This window comes from Hyperoodon ampullatus (assembly GCF_949752795.1).
Source record: "Hyperoodon ampullatus genome assembly, chromosome: 10".
Taxonomy (NCBI): Eukaryota; Metazoa; Chordata; class Mammalia; order Artiodactyla; family Ziphiidae; genus Hyperoodon; species Hyperoodon ampullatus.
In genome coordinates, this window is record NC_136923.1 from 66,018,702 (window position 1) to 66,037,220 (window position 18,519).

General features: G+C 55.2%; 1 protein-coding gene across 3 annotated transcripts; it reads right to left on the minus strand.

Moving 5' to 3' along the window:
* Positions 1–716: 716 nt before the first annotated feature.
* On the minus strand, positions 717–18,454 carry LEMD2 (LEM domain nuclear envelope protein 2; the record flags this gene model as incomplete). Of its 3 annotated transcripts, XM_079713642.1 has the most annotated exons (10): positions 717–2,236; positions 5,412–5,514; positions 5,592–5,693; positions 6,674–6,819; positions 8,481–8,560; positions 9,461–9,537; positions 12,637–12,712; positions 15,923–15,963; positions 17,683–18,223; positions 18,332–18,454. In XM_079713642.1, the coding sequence occupies 10 exons, from the start codon at positions 18,452–18,454 to the stop codon at positions 2,086–2,088; spliced, it is 1,440 nt and encodes a 479-aa protein (XP_079569768.1). In that variant the 3' UTR covers positions 717–2,085. The 3 variants fall into 3 exon arrangements, with proteins under 3 accessions (XP_079569768.1, XP_079569769.1, XP_079569767.1); XM_079713643.1 differs by having other exon boundaries at positions 18,064–18,454; XM_079713641.1 differs by having other exon boundaries at positions 17,683–18,454.
* Between the last annotated feature and the right edge of the window lie 65 nt (positions 18,455–18,519).

Genomic DNA, 18,519 nt, shown 5'->3' on the forward strand with positions numbered 1-18,519 from the left:
TGACTACCCAGTTACCCACCGAGTTTCCAGCTAATGGGAGGATAGCAGGATGGCGCTCACGTACCAGTCGGACCTGTGTGGACGGGCCGTCAGGGTGGTGGAGCAGCCTTCCTCCCAGGCTGAGAAAACGAAGGCCCCGCCACATGGGGCGCGGACCCCCAATGCCAGCAGCTCACTCGCTGCGACCCCAGGGTAGAGGCAGTGCTGGTGGAAAGCGGCAGGACCCCCAAAGCACTCCCAGAAAACCCCTGCCTCCACTGCAGGTGGGGGACCCCCATGTGTCCCCCGGGCTGTGCTGTTCTCCCCAGTGACACCATCAGCTGCCAAGAGGCCCCATCCAACCTCACCCGCCTCCTCCTTCCTCCCCCTCCCAGGGCTGGTGCTGAGCACCTCCAGGAGCCTCTGGGGCCTCGAGGGAGGCAGAAATGGGGCCGGAGGAAAGAGGCTCTATTGGCCCCCACTCCTTGCCACCCACAGGAACCAGGCATGCATCTTGCGAGTTCACCCTGCAGGGTAGGTCGTCACACCGTGTTATAAACATGGAAACCAAGGCTCCGAGGTATGTGGTTTGCCCGAGAACCCGTCACAGGGAGGCCGCTCCCACCTTCTCTCCCAGCTGACCTCTCCTGGGCCAGCGCTTAATGACTCAGGACGTTGCCTCTCCTTACACATTGCTTTGAGGGGAGAGGAAAAGAACCACGGACGAGAAACACATCCATTTTTAATAAATAGTTTATTTATCCAACAGTTTCAGCCCTGACAGTGAAGCCTGTTGCAGTTTCTTCTTCTGGCTGGAGCCTGATTATGAGACTGTTGCGTTGCCACGGCGCCGGCGCTCGGATTCCAGCCCCGCCGATCACCCAGACATCAGAGGAAATGAGAGAGAGTATTGCTCAAATGAGAAAGACTGGCGCTTTATTAGGGAAACAAAAAACCAATAAGACCAGAGAGAGGTGCTTAATGCCTTTTGGAGGCAGCTGTTCCGTCTTCTCGGCTCGCCCCCTCTCCCGCCCGCCGCGGACGAGAACTTGTGGAGATGCTGCTCTGATGGAGAGGCTCTCGGCCCTTAACTAATAAGGTCCCCGCGGAGGTTTCCGGAGGTCGCTCCGCCTGGCGGGGAGGCACTGGCGGGCGCGCAAAGGTCCGCGCAGCGGGATCGCTCCCGGCGGCCAGCGTGGGGAGGAGGTGCGGCCGCACCCCGCGCACTGAAACCGCTGGCTGAAGTTCCCGCCAAAGTGCGCGGGATGGGGAGGCGTGGTCGCCGTAAACGAGGCGATCTTCGCCCATAGAAGTGCGCGGATCCCCAGGTCCTGGAGCGCAATCGGGTGACGTACCGCGGCTGCAGGCCTGGGCTGGGGAGGCCGCCTCCGGCGGGGCCACCCAGATAGGGACTGGCGGCGGCTCGACCCTCCTCTCTGCTCTGGGGGGGGGGTGGGGGGCGCGTCGTCGCCGACTCCAGGTTCCTCCGGGGCCACCCTAGCTGCTCATTCCTCCCGACCTGAGGCCCCGTGTGCCCGGGGCCGCGTGTCTAGACAGTTCTCCTACAATACTTGTTCTAATTTCTAGCACCTTACCCCTCCGGGATAAGAGGCCCAATCCAGCTACAGGACAGGCTTTCTCCCCTCACCCTTGAGCTCCCACGTAACACCCCCCGAAGGCACATGACCGAGCTGCTCCCCAACCCCTGCCGTCCCAGCCGCCACCCCGACCCACCTCCCTGCCGCGTGCTCCGCACACCCAGCTGCACACTTGCTCTGCAGGGGCTCATGGCTGCTGAGCTTTTATCTTTTCATGAAAAACCCTTCTCCCCTTTCTGCCAACAAAATGGGGCAGAGAGGAGCGGACCAACGCAGAGGGCAGCTGCCCACCTGGCCTTCTCCCCTGGCCTTTCGAGGAAGCCCACGCTTTCCTTCTGAAAGCTTGTCTCTGAAGAGTCTCACAGAGACACCTTTGGAACCAGGGTCAGGAGGAGGGTGAAAGTCAAGGCAAGTGTGAACTCAGCACCAGCAGGATGGTGGCCCTCTCACGTCCCTGGAGGGGACTGGCCGGGGACAGGCCGATTGGGAACAGGCCCCTGCCCAGGGTTTATCGCTCTGAGTCAGAGAAGGAAGAGGGCTTAGTCCATCTCCACACCAGCATGTCTTCTCCGGCCACGCGGTGGGACTCTGTCTGGATCCGGGATTCGTTGGAGGCCAGGAACTCCACGGCCCGGTCCCAGACCCGCTTCATGCGTCTCCTGCAACGAGGGATGGGGGTGCAGGCTCAGCAGGCAAGCGGCGCCCTTGGCCGCTGTGCCCAGCGCTGCCAAGAGAGGCAAGCTGGTCTCTGGATGCCCTCTGTACAAAAGGGGGCACAAAGCTCCAAGAGCCCACACAGAATTTATCTGTGGGAAGAAGAGCAGTCAGGTACTAACTGGACTCCTGCAGAGGAGAGAAATTTCATGGGCCCCAGAGAAATGATTCCTTAACATTCTCTGCTCCAAAAGCGTTCAATTAAAGGGAGCTGAAAAGGGCTGCAGCGCTGCCCCCCCACCACCAGGTGTCCAAGTGGGAAGACTCTTGCTGGGACCCATTACTGCTACAGCCCGGCCAGGCGGCCCCCCGCCAACCCCCGCTTCCAGTGCAGGCTGCAATTTAATGCCTCGTGTGGGCTAATTAAAGAGTGGCCACTGGGCTGTTGAGTCCAGACTCCACAGCACTTCGGGATGGGGATGAACTAGGCATCCAACCAGGGAGGCCAAGACGCTGGAGCTGCTTTAGGAACCTGAGCCACCAGGTAGGGCCCCTCCGCAGACACCAGAGTTCCTGCTCTGCCGGATCCCCGGGGCATTGGACCCCTCGGACAGCCCCCTATTTCCTCGTTCCCCCTCCAAACTAGACAGGAAGATTCCAGGGCAGTGGGGGAGGGCTGCTTTGACACCTATGCTTTGGTGAGCCCCGGCCTCCTGTCTGACTGCAGACCACTCCCCAGCACCCCACACGTGCCGAGCGAATATGGGTATGTGTGGAAGCAGGGGGTTCAGCTGGGGGAGCGCAAATGGAGGGAAACTCCCGGGGTGGCCCGTGTGTCAGGAGGCAGAGTGGGGTGGTGGGGCTTTCTTCCCGGGGTGGTGAGGTCCTGCTGCCAACCAAACTCCACGGCTGTTCAGCAGCCCCCACTTGGCTGGTCTAGCCCTGCCACACAGGCCCTGGGGGCTGAGCCCCTCACACCGGGTCCCTGAGGTGGGGGTATTGGCACCATGTGGGGGCCACGGCCTCATCCCCAGCCCCCTTCCCAGGCTGCCCATTACCAGGTGATGTACAAGCCACCCCCGTGTGCCTCCCTGGACAAGCTCTTCAGATCTCCCCCAACCTCCCACAAGTGGGCCCTCATCCACAGGACAGTGTGCCCACACAGGGCCCACAGGAGCTGATGGGTCCTTACGAGTCGAGAGCTCGGCTACACTGACCGGGCGGCTGAGCCTCCTGGGTTCACGGACAGGGGTCCAGACCTTGCGGGGCAGCTGCCCGCCTGCAGTCTCTGCTGATGCACAGGAGCCGAGGTGTGGTGGCTCAAACCCCTGATAAGCTGCAGTGCCACTTCCTGCTCTTATTAAAATGACCATGAGTGCTGCCCTTTGATGAGGGCTCAAGTGCTCCGTGCTGCCTCGGTGAGGTGGGAGGCCACCTCTCTGACACCCTGCTCCCCTTTCCTTAAGACCTGCCACTACCTAGTGGCAACACATTTTCCTTACGTGTCTTGTCTTCTTTCTCCCCAGAACCAATGCTCCAGCAGGGCAGGGATTTTTGCTTCTTCCTCTCCCCGTCTCCCCATGACCCAGTAGAGTGTGGCATGCAGTAGGTGCTCAATAAACATTTGTTGAGAAAATGAATGAATGATGGCCTCTCTTCAACACAGCCCTCTGCAAGGCAGTGGGATTATCTCTGTATTACAGCTCAGACATGGCGTTACCCATGGTCACATGATGATGAATTCTGGCAGGTCCAGGAATTAGGGGGGAGTCTGGATCTACCAGTGGCCTCCCCTGAGAGCTGGAGGGCTGTGTGGCAGACTCATGCTGGGGACCAACAGCTAGCACAAGCCCCACACCGTGGCTGGTCTCCTCTAAGCTTCCTGCCTGCCACTGTCCAGGGGGTGGGGTGGGCATGAGAGTTATTAAGCATTTTCACATTTAAAAGGGGCCCTTAGATGCTCTACTCTTCCAGCTCCTCTTGGGTTGACAGAACGGGGTGACCTCGACCACAGAGCCTGGCACTGGGAACACAGAAGTGGCACCAGCCCTGGGTCTCTGAGCAGGTTCTTAACCTCCCTGTGCCTCAGTGTCCTCATCTATAAAGTGGTGCCCTCAATGTACTCCCTCCGAGGGCCATGCTGAGGGTGGAGTGAGCGAGCTGCACCTGTGCAGGGCTCAGAGCAGTGCCCAGCTCACAGCGAGCATCCAGCGAGGGTGAGTGCTTAGCACCATCCGAGAGAGGATGGCATCTGGCCGGAGACTGCAGCAAAGTCTGAGGTGACACCGCAGTGGGCCCTGCTGGCTGCCTCCTGGGACTCTGTCCCCCAAATCTACCCTACTCCTGGTTTTGTCAGGGATCTACCCAGCATCCGCAGCCCACTTGGAAGGTGGTCCTGGAGTCGTGCATGACAACGGCCTGCCACCCCCTCCCATGAGCGGTGCACCCTGGAAGCTGACCCCATTCCCTGCTGGGAAACCATGTTTCCAACTACGTGAGTGTGCCTTCGTGCATGGGAACTAGACCATGACACCTTAGGTAAGATATGTTTCTGACTGTACACCATGGTTAAAAATGTTTGAAAAACAATCTCTTCCTCCTTGCCAGTGACTGATTCAAGAATAGACAAGTAACCAATTCTGGCCAGTGGAGCCTCAAAGAGGTGTGTCCCCGGTGGCTTCTGGGAATGTTTTCCCTTGCTCATGAGAGCAACAAGTAGCCCGTCTCTCCCCTGCTGGTTGTTGCAAGGCAGGTGTTGCTCCGGCTAGCTGCTGGCCACCATCTTGTGGTCACCAGGAACTCCAGCCAGCCAACAACATCCACAGAGGGCAGGACCATGAGAATCAGAGCAATGGAATCAGAGCCCTTACTGTTCTGTGCCTGGACTTCCATTCATGGAAACCCATCAGGTCCTTCCCTGCAAAGCCCCGCGGGGAGGGGAGGGGTCGGGTCCTAGGGCTTGCTCCCCAAAGCACCCCAAAGCGCCATCTCTACAGAGGAGCGGGACCATGCTTCTGTACCTCTTGTCTGCACTCTGCCTTAATAAGCTGATGGCAAGAGGTGTGGATGGTGCCCCGCCTCCAGCGATCCTGGGGCTGAACTGCCCCCCTCCCCACATGACTGACTCGAGGCTCTGGGCCTCCTTCCGTGGCACTCAGTGGGGTCCGACCCGGGTCTCACCGGCTCTGTGGCGGGATCAGGGTGTCACGCACGTGTAGGATGCCCACGTATGGGTAGCGCTCCATGTCCTGCTCCCAGTCCACGTAGTGGTCCTGGACCACATCTGCAGGACAGAGGGCACTGTTTAGGGTGAGGACCCTCTGGCGGGAGCCAGCAGCCCTTTCACTGGGGGCCACGCACCTATAATCTTCTTCACCATCTCATACATGGCCTGCTCTTCCTCTTCCAACTTCCGCCACCGGTATTTCAGGAGGATCAGGAGGCCCCACAGAAAGGCCAAGCCTGGGAGGGAACAAAGCACTGTTAATCGTGCACACCACCTTCCCCGGCCAGGCGCCCACTGGCTGTCTCACTAGGGCAGGTCACTGCACTGGAGGTTGAGAGGGTTCTGAGTACCTACTGTGTGTCAGACCCAGGGCTAGTAAGCAGGTAATGAAGGACTGGGAAATGCAGAGGGAGGACAGGCTATTAAGTGATCATCTTCCTCCCTCCGGCTGTCACCACAGAGGCCTCCCCAGCCGTCTGGATCTCGGCTCCTCCCAACCTCATTCTGGGCTTTCATCTCTTCCCTTGTGAACCAGAACATGGCGTTTCATACATATATACATGCCGGGCCCTTTGTATTCCAGATGCTGCTGCCGATAATGATGTCTGTGCCTGCCGGCGTGGGGGAGGGAGCCGTGTGCACGCCCAGACGGCCTGTGATTTGTAACCCAGCTCTCTGCAGAGCTGGTGGTTTCTGTGTCGCGGCCTTTGGCCTTCAGAGACACCCCGAGGCCTCTGCTCAAAGGCAGCCCCTCATGTCGGGAGACTGCTTTGCCACTCAGCACCCTGGGCCCTGCCTGCTTTCACTGGGCGTCTGTAGCTCCTGAGGAGGTGCTTACATTGTTCAGGGAGTAAAATTAGGCCAAGCTCCTGCTGGGCCTCCCCCTCGGAGCGGCCTGCGGTCTGGGGTGCCAGAAAGGACAATGCCCACCTCCAGCCCAAGCCAGCACCCTCTCGGGGATGCTGATGGCCCCCGGCCCCAAATCCAGGATGTCTTCTAGTTATCTTCCTGCTCCAGCCACCCAGTTTCCAAAGGGAAAGATGACCCGGGGCAGAGGCTGACTGGTTCATCTCCTCAGTTTCGTGAGACAGACCTCAGGTTCACTAGACAGAAACGAACTCCGAGAGACCGCATCACCCATGCCCAGAAGTGTTGCTGAGCTGGGCTCCCCGGAGGCGCAGTGGGAGGGACAGGGTGAGACGGTGGCGGGACTTACACCAGAAGAAGATGAGCACATTGGTGACAGCCGTGAGCAGGGCGCGGCTCAGGCGGCAGCCAACACCCATACGGGGGCGGGTGGACTCCAGGCAGACCACCTTGTCCACCGTGGTCACCAGCTCGGATGGGTCTTCCCCTTTCAACCTGAAACAGGACACAGGCCTGTAGACACGTTCAACAGCTCTGAGGAGCGGCTGTATAAGCCTCACTATCAGCAGAAGGAGGAGGAAGGCGGGGCTTTGAGGTCTCCACTTGCTTATAAAATGGACTCGCTATCCTGGTTGCACTCTTTCCAGATATTTCCCACGTTGGCTACTTAGAAAGAATAAAACTTTAAAGACGGCAGCAGGCTTGAACCCCTGCCGCTGATGTGACGCCTCCCTCTGTCGGGCGGAAGATTAAAGTGTAAATTGGATGCCCCCCTCCCAGCACAGAGAAACGGAAATGTTTACGGAATCACCGGCTTTGTGCAGCACGGCAAGAATGGAAACAGAATCTGGGAGGGGGTGCCTTTCCTCGGTGATGAGGAGGCACATAAGCTGTTTACGTGCAGAGACCGTGGGGTGCCACGAGACTCAGGAGCACGAACACCGCCAGGCTCCTGGAGGCCAGACCCCAGCCCCAGCGAGGAGGCATCAGGACGCGTGGGGACACTGCCGACACTCCACCTTCTCCCAGAGAGCCAACAACCTCCTGCTCTGGATTGCACAGCCGAATGGCTGGTGCCCAAACTGTCCGGATTTCTCATGACCCACTTCTTTTTTTTAAAATTGAAGTATAGTTGATTTACAACGTTCTGTTAATTTCTGCTGTACAGCAAAGTCTCACGACCCACTTCTAACACTGGTCGTGGGAGCCAGGCTCAGCTCCCCACAGGCCACCCTCCTCAATGTGAAAAGGCAGTGTCATCATTCCTCTGCGTTAGCAGCTTCAGTGCACGCTGCCAAGGATAAAATCCGTGTTTTTTGCCTTTCCAACACACAGGAAAATCGCTCAGCCACTCAGGGAAGTTTCTTTTTTTTTTTTTTAAGCCAACGAATTTTAATCGTGCCATGCATCCAGTTATCAAGCTTTAGGCTGAGCTGCCCGAGGGGCTTCTGCTGGATGCACTGCTGATGGAATCAGTAATTTGGGTAGATTAGAGAGGAAGAGAACAAAACCCTAGAGTGTGCTTTAATATCAGCAGCTGTAACCTGAACAGAGACCCCGACAAACCCTGAAGGGTGGGACGGGGCGATGAAGTGAGTGTCTCTCCAGCAGGGGACTCCGGTATCAGGCAGTGGCTGGTGCCCGCCCACCCCTGGGCAGAGCAGCCAGATAGGGCCTTTCAGGAGGGTGAAGGGCACGCTGTCTCTGCTAACCGTGCTCGCCAGAGACAGAAACAGGCGGAACTGCCCAGCTGGAATAAAACCCAGTCTTTCCTTTTGCAATTTCCATACTGAGTGAAACCAACATACAGAATCATTTCATCTACAAATGAAAACTAGCACCAAGGAAAGGAAGTGCAAAAAAATGCCATCTCCAGCAAACTGTGCGGGGCCCGTGAAGGAAAGGGGCACAGACTGAGTTACCTGAAACAGGTTTAGCTGGACTGCCAGGCGATCCCCCTGACACCTGGATTTTTGTGTCTCATTTTGAAACTGCTCTGTACACTGCATTCCTAATGCTTCTCCTTCTGCTGCCCAGCTTTAGGCCTGGCCCAAGACGACTTGGCTGGGAGACCTGCCCTCTACCTCCCATCCTGAGACACCTTGATGGGTGATGACAGGGCCTCAGGTGCTTCCGGACGCCCCGCCCACACTCACCAGATGCCCACGTCCTTATTACTGCTCAGTATCCAGGTCAGTGCGGCTTCAAACTTGGCGGAGGAGCTGCTGGTCACATTCTGTGGGAGGGGGCGGGAGATTAGTCTTCCATCTGGGCGGAGCAGTTGGAGCGACATTATTCTGCTGCTAGATTAAGGAAGCCCTCTCCATGTCCTCCACCTGCCCCAAAGCCCTGTTCTGCTAAATGCCCAGCAAACTGGCAGGAAGGAAGCCTGTAGCTGATGATACCAGGGAAGAGGCTATAGCCAGAGGAGGTGATGCGGAAGCACACACAGGAAAACAATGCAGGTCTGAGACAGCAGAAGCATGTAATTTTCTCAAGGACTGAAGCACCAGGCCAGAGAGCTGGCAGCTCATCTGCAGTGAGATGAAAGAAAGTGTCGGGGTGGGGGCCCTGCGGCCAGTCCCGGCTGTGTGGCCTTGGGCAAGTCCCTTCCCTCTCTAGGCTCCAGGTTCCTCATCCGTGAAATGAAAATTGGACGAGGTGACCCCTTAGGTTTCTGCCAGTTCCAAAAATCTGTAATTCTGTCACCCTGAGGCCACATTGAAAATCAAATGGACTCAGAGCAACCCCGACGGTAATCCTGAGGGGAGAGAATGACAGGTTAAATGTCTTAAGGCTGCTGAGAAGGGGGAAAAATGAGCCAAAGGAAGAGCAAGTCACAGGGCCACTTAAAAAAGGGGCAGCGGCAGCAGCCCACGCCGGCTGGTCAGGGAGCAGCAGGTCAGGAACGAGCTGCGGCAGGCCTGGCTCTGGCTCACAGCTCACCTTGGGCCCAGTCACCCCATCACTGCCTTAACTTAAGGTAACCTAACACTCAACTGAGTTAAAAAAAAAATTTTTTTTTAAAGGGAAAGCAAACACAAAACAAAAAGGGAAAAAAAAACGCAGGGCTTGAAAGATCAATACAAAAGCACCAGGACCTTCCGGGAACGGACGCGCACTGCAGCCTACTTACTGCTATATATTCCTGGGCTTCCATTACAGGAATGCATTTGCTTTTTAGCTTCTCTGGATTTCCACATTCAAAATTACCTAGGAGGGAAAAAACACACATTCAAATACAAAGAAGAGGTGAAAAAAATTTACCCTGAAACCAACTAAAAACTGCAGCAAAAATCAAGCCATCAGCTCTGATGCGGAACATGTGGCCCGGCGGCTCCAGCTTCTGTGGGGCATCTTCACTCTGCAGCAAGATCAAAAGCCACTTAGCTTGGATCGATTCCAGATCATTAAAACCTGACCTGCAAAGCAGTGCAGCGATTTGCATTAAATGACTAAAAAGCTGCCCAATACCAAGGTCTGTTTGCAACTGATCCCTAAAAGGATCAGACAGACAGCTTCAGAAGGCACTGGGATGGCACTATAAATAAACGCAGCCTGGGAAAAAAGAAAGGCAGGGAGGCTGTTGCATTGCAGGGATTTTGACCCATGACACAGGCAGGTGACGTAGAATGCCAGGTTTTGAGGGGCCCTAGGGAGGGATGTCCAAAATGCTCCATGGAAGAAGGGGTGTCTATGTGCTGGGGCCCCCGATATGGTGCTCCAAAGCTCTCTTCTGAGCACCCTGGGTGGCTGGCTCCCACCTAGGATGGAGCTGGGAGCCTCCCCCTTAGTCCTGCCCAGGCTCCCAGGCCCGGCCCAAGGCCCAGCCCCTCTGAAAAGCCCCCAGCCCTAGGGGTCTCGTTTAGCCAAATCGGCTGGACTTGGGGCCCTGCCACAGCCCTTGGCTCTTGATCACCCACAGTGGCTCACCCACCAGGTGCTGCTTCACCACTAGATCCCTTGGAAGCAGGGACAGTGCAGGGCTGGGCCCGTACAAGATCCTTAACCCCCATACACGGCCTGACTGCCCTTGACCTGGCACAGCCTGGGGGCTGTGATGGCCAGTCTGTGTGTGTGCTGGGGAGGGAGTGGCTGAAGATAATATTTTAAAAATCTTGAGAATGAACTGAAGCCTGCCCTTCACCCCCTAACACAGCCAAATCCTCCTATTTCAAAGTTGATCTCATCCTTCTGGGTCCCCTGAGAGTCAGTTGGCTTCTCTTGTGCTCCTGCCCCACCCAGATCACCCTGCCCTGCCTAGGCCTGCCAGGACCACTGCCAAGGTCTCCTGGTTTCCTCCTCTCCCCTTTCTCATCCATGTTTGATCAACAAAGTTTTAAAATGATTCTGCTTAAATTGACACTGCTCCACTCAAACTGCTGCCCCATTTGCCTCCCTGGCACCTGGCTCTCCGTCCATCAGCCCCCTGCTCAAAAGCCTTCCCGGCCCTCACTGCCTTCAGAAGGGACTCCTGGTGGCCTGGCAACCATGGCCAGCTAGGGTGGGACTCAATTGGCCTTTCCAAACTCCATTCCCTCTGTTTCTCCTTCCTCGTAAAGCTGCTTCAATCTCTGACCCTATAATTTCCTGCCTCTCTGGCCCCACCTTTCCCCCACAAATATGTAACTAATCCCACCTGGGCTTCAAGGCCTGGCACAGATGCCACCTCCCCTGTGATGCTTTCCTGACCACTCTAGCTAAAAGGCATTGTGCCTCCCAGAAGTTCTGGCCTCTTGGTTCTCATCCAATGGCATTTTATACCACTCAGTGGTCGGGGGGTAGGTGGCCTATTTCTTCTACTAGACCACAGGCAGCCTGTGGGCAGGATTCTGGGCTGAGTCACCTTGTATCCCGCAAAGGCCAGCCAGTGCCCTGTCCATAGCTGACCTCCAGCAGGAGGTGGGGGGAGGGAGTATGGCTGAATACAGAGCCTGCACGCCCCTGCGGCCTGTCTCATTGAGATGCATACCCTCAGGGCTGCCCCTGCCTGGTTTGTGGGAAGACGGTGGGTACTAGGCCCCTTGATGGCATGAGCCAGGACCACACAAGGAGGGTGGGATGGAGAACTGTCTACTAGGATCCACGGTTTAAGAGCAGAGCTTCTCAACTTTATATCCTGGGGGTCTTAGTAAAATTCAGACTTTGATTCAATAGGTTTGAGATGGGACTAAGATTCTGCATTTTCCAGTAAGCTCCCAGGTGACACTGATGTTGCTGGACCTTGGACCACAATTGAGTCACAAAGGTTTCAAACACCCCCTCAGGCCAGAATTTATATGCCAAGCACCTGGGCCACAGATGACTGTGATGCTGTGAGCCCCCAACTCCTACCTCTCCTCCGAGGAGCTCACAGAGGCCTCCCTGACCACCCCAGTCTCCCAGCAGTCAGGAGGGAGGAGGTGGCAGAGTTGAGGCCCACAAGACTGGCCCTGAGGACTGAGGGCCCAGTACAGGTCCACCCAACCTTGACTTCCCGGCGACAGCCTTAGACAAGGGTTGGCCCTACAGGTGAGAAGCGCCCCTTGAGCCTCCCACAGACTGACGTCTGGTTCTCGCGTCGAGTACACTTAACACAGGCACAAGCCCTGAGCTGTCACCCAGGTCATCAGTGATTTGGAGAGCCTCCTGGATGCCAGGTGTCGGGCAGGACACAGTATAATGCAGGTGCCATCTCTGGCCTCAAGGAACATGTTTACCAAAGAAAACAGTGGGGGGGCCTTTTGGATGGAGGAGATTTCAGGGGGGCATCTAGAGAACAGCACTTGGCTTTCATTTGGTTAAGACAGACCCAAGATCATTCAGTCAGATGGGGAGACTGAGGCCCTGAGATGTCAGGGACTTGTCCGGTGTCCCACAGCCAGATGGGGACATGGGACACTAGGGCCCAGGAGGGCGGGCTGGGCCTGAAGGTGCTTGGCCCACCGCTCAGACCGCTCCACCTGCAGAGGCCTCTGCACCGAGCTGGGCCAACCACCTGGTACAGGGAGGCCCTCCAGGTTTGGGGACCCAGACTCTGAGAAGACCTGAGGCCTGGGCCCTTCCAGTGCAACACTGACCCCCAGAACATTAGGTGGGGGGCATCCCAGAGAAGGAGGCACATCTGCTGAAAGACCTATGCACGTGCCAGGACCCCTGGGATCCTTCAGGAACCTATGCGTTTTGCCCAGATGCAAGGCTTAAACAAGATGCATCTGTGGGGAGGCAGGGAAGGGGAGACTGGGCTTCTGAGCGTGTCTTCTGGGAGATGACACGGCATCTCAGCCCACAACCCGCTCATGAGGAGTCTTGGGCCTCGGGAGACCTACTCACCGGCTTGGATGGCCAGGAAGTTGTACAGCTCGTGCAGCACCTCCAGCAAGGCCGCCTTCTGCTTGGCCTGACAGAACTGGAAGGGCACGGGACAAGCGGTCAGCAAGGAGGGGTGCGTGAGGGGGGCCTATCTGTCTGATTTTACCTCTTCAGCTACACCGTCAAGGACTCAACAGCAAGGTACACCTCATACTTTAAAACAACAATGACAACAAATTCTGCAAAGGGGTGGGCCCAGGGATAGGGCCGATAAATAACTGGGTTAACTGACTGAAAAGAACACTGTAAAAGCAGAGGCAGATGGACAGCAGACACAGTAACTAAGGGTCCACCATCCTGGAGGCTCCTGGGCCTCTGCCCCGTGGTCCCCATTGGAATAAGGCCATTGGTGGGGCCGTGGAGCAGGGGCGGTGTGGTTGTGGGGAAATGCAGGAGCCCAGCCTCCTTGGAGGGAAGAGCAAACGCTGCACGATGCAGTCTGGTCTCCCCCGTGGGCCATTCCTGTCCGTTTTTGGAGAGCCAAGTGTCTACAACCTGCCTGTGGATTGTCTACTTTGTGGATTATCTGATGCAAATGTTTAATCTTAGACTGTGTTTCCCTGGAAATGGAAAATTTCGAGGAATCTTGCAACTGTAGGGAGAAAATAAATGTCACCTGTCTGAAAAAATCAGAATATCTGCACATTCACTCCTTCAGCACCTGTAACAGTGGGGACACCGTTTTGCTAGACTTACTGGATTTGGGACATTTAAAAAAGACCGCTCTTCCTTGAGAGTGGACGACAGGCCGGGTGCCATGCTGAGTGGTCTATATGTAAGGGAGCACTGCATCCTCGCTGCTCTCCTCACTGTACCCCAATTTCTCAGGCGAGGGGTCCAAGGTTTAGAGACCTTAAGTGGGCCACCAAGAACCCACAGTTCATAGATGGTGGAGCCACTTGAGTGTGGCCAGTCGACTCCAAGCCCCCACCCCTCGAACTCCAGGCCTCTTGGGGGTTGTCACCGGGCAGAGTCCTGCACTGGAAGTTGAAGGTCTGGGTTCTGGACCTGGCTCTGTAGCTACAGAAGGAACCAAGGTCGTTTTCCTTCTTGGGGCTCATTTGTTGCCCTGATCTAATTTGGTCTCTAACAGTCTCAGAGGCCAAGATTCGTCCCTTCACATGGCCTAAAGACCCTAATGCCTTTACAAGGTATGAAATGATGCGACCAAGATTTACGCACACGACTATAAATGTCCAGAAACAACTGACATGCCTCCTAGTAGAGTTAGAAACCCCAACTACTTTTTAAATGCTATTTAACAATATGGGAAAAGTTGATAATTAAGTGTCAAATGTAACTAAATATACAGAGATCCCAATTCTACAGACACACATACACAGAGAGATAAGGCGAGAAGGAAATGCTCCCAAAACGTTAATGGTGATTATCCCTAGGTCTCAGAAGCACGAGCGATTTTTGTCAACATTTTTCAAATTTTCTAAATATCTATTATTGTCGCAACCAGGAAAAAAAAAAAAAAGCAGTAGCAATTAATACTGTTCCAAACTCACAGACATTTAGGCAAAGCAGGGCTGATATCACCTAAAGGACAGAAGGTACCAGACAACTGAGACGGCCTGATTAAGACAACACACCCACTCCCAGCCCATCCCCAGGGTTTCAGCAGGACAAAGGCAGAAAGAAAAACAGAGTCACAGTCAGCTGAGAAGGGAAAGAATGCGGGTATCTGAAACCCAAATGCCCCTCTGGGTTCTGGGTGAGCTTGAGCCACACAAGGAATGAGACTCAGCAAGAAACTCACCCAAGCTGAGAAGCACCTCCCAACACGCCTGTTCCTGTGTCCACCCACCATGAAGGCCAAGGGTACCCCAGCTCAACCGAGCCCAACATTGCAACTGAAGGGAGCCTGTGATGTCGTGGCACAGGCCCTGCCTGTCTGTGCTCGCTGAGCAAGTCTTTAGTGAGGACCTGGATGGTGCCCGACTGGCTCACTCAGGTGGGGCCGGGTGCGTCCAGCGCAGAGGAGCACCCCGGAGCATATCTGTCATTCGTCTTGGGCCTGATACACTCAGAGGTGTGAAGGACCAAGAGACAGAAACCAGGGAACCCGTTTCTAAATAAAAGACAAATGAAACTAACATCACCAGAGAAGTCTTACAGAAAACGTATTTTTGGTCCCTGTTTTTGTTTTCACTCTTCAAAATTCTAGTTCCCCCTTCTGGCCATGTTTCTGGGCCACTTCCTTCAATCATCAACTGCAGTTTTTATGATAGAAGGCAGATTATAATTATTATGAGTCTGTTTTTACAAAACAATAGGGAAGCACAGACATCTGGTGGATGAAAGCAATAAATACGTGTACTAAAAACACTCCCCAAATATGACACAGCAGAAGCCAAAGGGAAATAAAACCGGTTGTCTGCATCAGGATGCCCCTTTGTTAACACAGGAAAGAGTCAACACAGGGGCCTGGAAATGACCGTGGGTGGTTCCCAGCCCCCAGGCTGCCAGAGATGTGCACTCAGGGCTCAGGGAGGCCAGGCCGTTGCACACTTAATAATTAGACTACTAAATCATGCCCTCTGACAGCACAAGGCTCCTCCTGGCAGGATTTATGACCTGAAAATGTACTGCCTCGTATCTTCCCCAGATTACCACCTGTAGCGGAGCACCCCAGCTCCTCGGTAATGCTGTTTTCATGACTCGTAAATGGATGGGGCTGCTCACCTTCCCCAAATATTATTTGTAGGGAACATTAAAGCTTCATAAAACAAATCTACAGACTAAGAGGGCTAACTCCACTTCAGATGTGTTTAAAACAACTCCCCGATGACGTTTCAAATCACAACAGCATTTTCAGAGCCACAGACGTACAACTGGAGAAGGTGGAATTGAGAACCTGGCCTCCTGACGCTTAAAAAGCCGCCAGCCCTTCCTCCTGAAGCAAGGGGAGCGTGAGAGGTCCCTTGACCACAACCTACTGCATCCCCCCAGATCGACTTAGGCAGAAGACCAAAGTCCTTAATGCTGCGATTGATGGGAGAGTTCCCATAACAAGCCGGGGGTTGGATCTTGGAAGGTCAATCCTCTCTGTTTCAAGTACTCCTTCACTGCGACAATTGAGTCTGACACATACATCACAAAACACAATATGATTCTGGTACATTACAGGAAGCACTCCTGAAAGCGATCCTATTATGATGTTTTTCTGGGCAAGTTTACCTCCTGATGGAGGCCGACATCCTTGGGAGGAAGAGCAAAAGCTAGAGAAACTCGAACTCACCTCATCTGTTTTTGTCTCACAGTCCACTGGCAATAATTTCACTGAGACCAAGAAAAGAAACAGAGGAAATTAAAAGTGCGGGTTGTGGGAAAGGGTACAAAAAGGGATCACTCTCAAAATTCAGGGTAAGTAAAACATTACCAACATAAGGGGGTGGGGGGATATAAAAAGATGTCATCGAAATGAGGCATTTTAAAAATGCGGACAGTAAAAAACGTAAGGGCTTCTCGGTCTTGGATTAGGGATTAGTACAGCTGTGTTCTAATCCCAGGGGAAAATGATTAGCCACAGGATAGTAGGCAACTATTCACTTAACCACTCTGAACCTGTTTCTTCATCGTAACATGGGATCACTAAAGCCTTCCTTGCTTAACTCAGACTTAGTCTCAAACAAGACAACACATATGATGGTTTTATAAATTGTACACGTTATGTTAAACAGGGATTAACACTATCATGGGAGGGGAATTCCAGGTAAATCCCAGTATTTATCCAGGAGCTATTGTCTTAAAGCATCTCAGCAGTGAATACGACAGTATACCGTTTTTTGACGTCACCAATGTAAACAGTTATAGTTAGTACCAGTACAGTACCATGACACTCCTGGGACTGCTTAATTTCTCTAGCAGGTGGATTAAACTGCTCTCATAGACAAGAAATTATTTGGGTGTGTGCACGAGCCTGGGATCCCCGTGCCCACAGACGTGTTCATACACCCAAATATCCATCTGCTGCAACAGCTAAGACATAATTTCGCCTTTCCCTGCATTTTGGCTGTTCCTGATAGGTGTGGAAAGATGTGGCCTGGGCTAGAGGCTGGGAATAGTATTAATCACAATCATTCTTTGCAAAGAATATTAAAAGTCAGTGAACTAGAGTCATTTTATACTTAAATTTATAAAGAAATGGTCTCTGTGCTGTTTCCTATTAGCCTAGAGCCCAGAATTATGGAAGAAGCAAGTTTTCCTTTTAGGAAACACAAACCCTTAACTATTCGTTAACATACTGTATCCTGCAGACTTCTTGTTGGCATGTCTTATCACGGAACTATCTGTGGACAGAAGCATGGCTGGGAACATCCTTGAGTCACGGGACCCTCTCTTTTAACACACCCCAAGAAGGTGCTGCAGTGATAAATGCCATCATTTACATCAGTTTAAACTCTTTAAAAGGCTCTTCCACACCTGTCTGAGAGGCAGGGCTAGTATAATCTTTTGACAAATGAGGGTCCTGTGGTCCAAAGAAGTGGAGTATGTGGCTTTTTTGGTGCTGCGAAGTTGGGACCCCAACCAGAGCCTATCTGTGAGCAGTGACACCTGGGGTGCCTTCAAACGGGCACTAATGTGTGAAAGAGCAAGAAATCAAAAGGGAAGAAAGAACTCAAAAGCAATGGGGGTGGACCTTTGCAGGGGTGTGTTAGAGAGCTTTCTCTGGAGAGGGAGAATAAAAGTGACCACAGAAAGATTGCTTCCAGCACGTGGTTGAAAGGGAGCTTAGTAGGGAGGGCTAGGGCAGAAAATGAGAATAGGAGGAAGTGAAGACAGAAATTATTGCAGATGCAGGAATCCCAGCCCTCTCCTCCCATAACTGGAGGAAGGAAAGTCAAAGTCTGGAGGGAAGAAGACGGCCAGAGACATCTGACAAACCCCGGAACTGTTCAGCCTGGTGCTGAGAGGACCGGGGTGGGGGTGGGGGGTGGGGATTATCCTGGTGGACACACGCGCGCTCAAGGCCCTCCCCTGCGCCGGCCCGGGACGTACTGTTGTCCTCCGCCTCCTGCGGCGCCGAGGGCTTGCCCATCTTCACCCAGAGGATGCCCAGGAAGACGAGCAGCAGCCCCAGGCTGGCCCAGAGCAGGAGCCGGGAGAGGTAGCGCTCCAGCCGCCGCCCCACCTCGGGCCGGGCCCGCGCCGCGCCCGCATGGCCCGCTCTCGTCGCCCGCAGGCCCGGGCGCGGGTCGGGACCGAGGAGGGCGGAGGACGGCCGCACCGGGGCCGGAGACGAGGCCCACCACCGACGGACTCCGTGTCCGGGGCCCGGCGCGGCCCTGTCGAGTGGCCGGCAGTCCTCGTCCTCCTCGGAGCTGCCCCGGACCGAGGCGCGGCGTCTGAGCGGCGCGGGGCGGGGCGGGTAGGTGAGGCCGCGGCTCTTTGACCAGGAAGCGGCGGAGGCCCCGATGTCGCCGTAGGCCCCAGTGGTCGCGCAGGCCGGGCCCGAGGCCAGCGGGGAGAGCCAGGGCTCCGACCGCAGGGAGGACGCAGCGGGCCGGGCGCGAAGCGGAGCCTCCTCGCGCAGCCGGGCCTCCTCGCGCAGCCGCTCCTCGCCCCTTGCCCGGGCCTCCTCGCGCAGCCGCTCCTCGCCCCTTGCCCGGGCCTCCTCCCGCAGCCGCTCCTCGCCGCGCAGCCGGACCTCGCCCCGCAGGCGGCGCAGCTTGTTGCGGTAGACGTTCCGGGTGGTGTCGGTGATGGGTCCTGGCTGGAAGCCCAGGGCCTGCAGCTCCCGCCGCAGCTCCAGGTCCGAGAGACCGGCCATGGCCAGGACGCCACCCCCCGCCTGCCCCCGGCGCACACCGCACCCGGAACTGTTCCCGCCGGCGG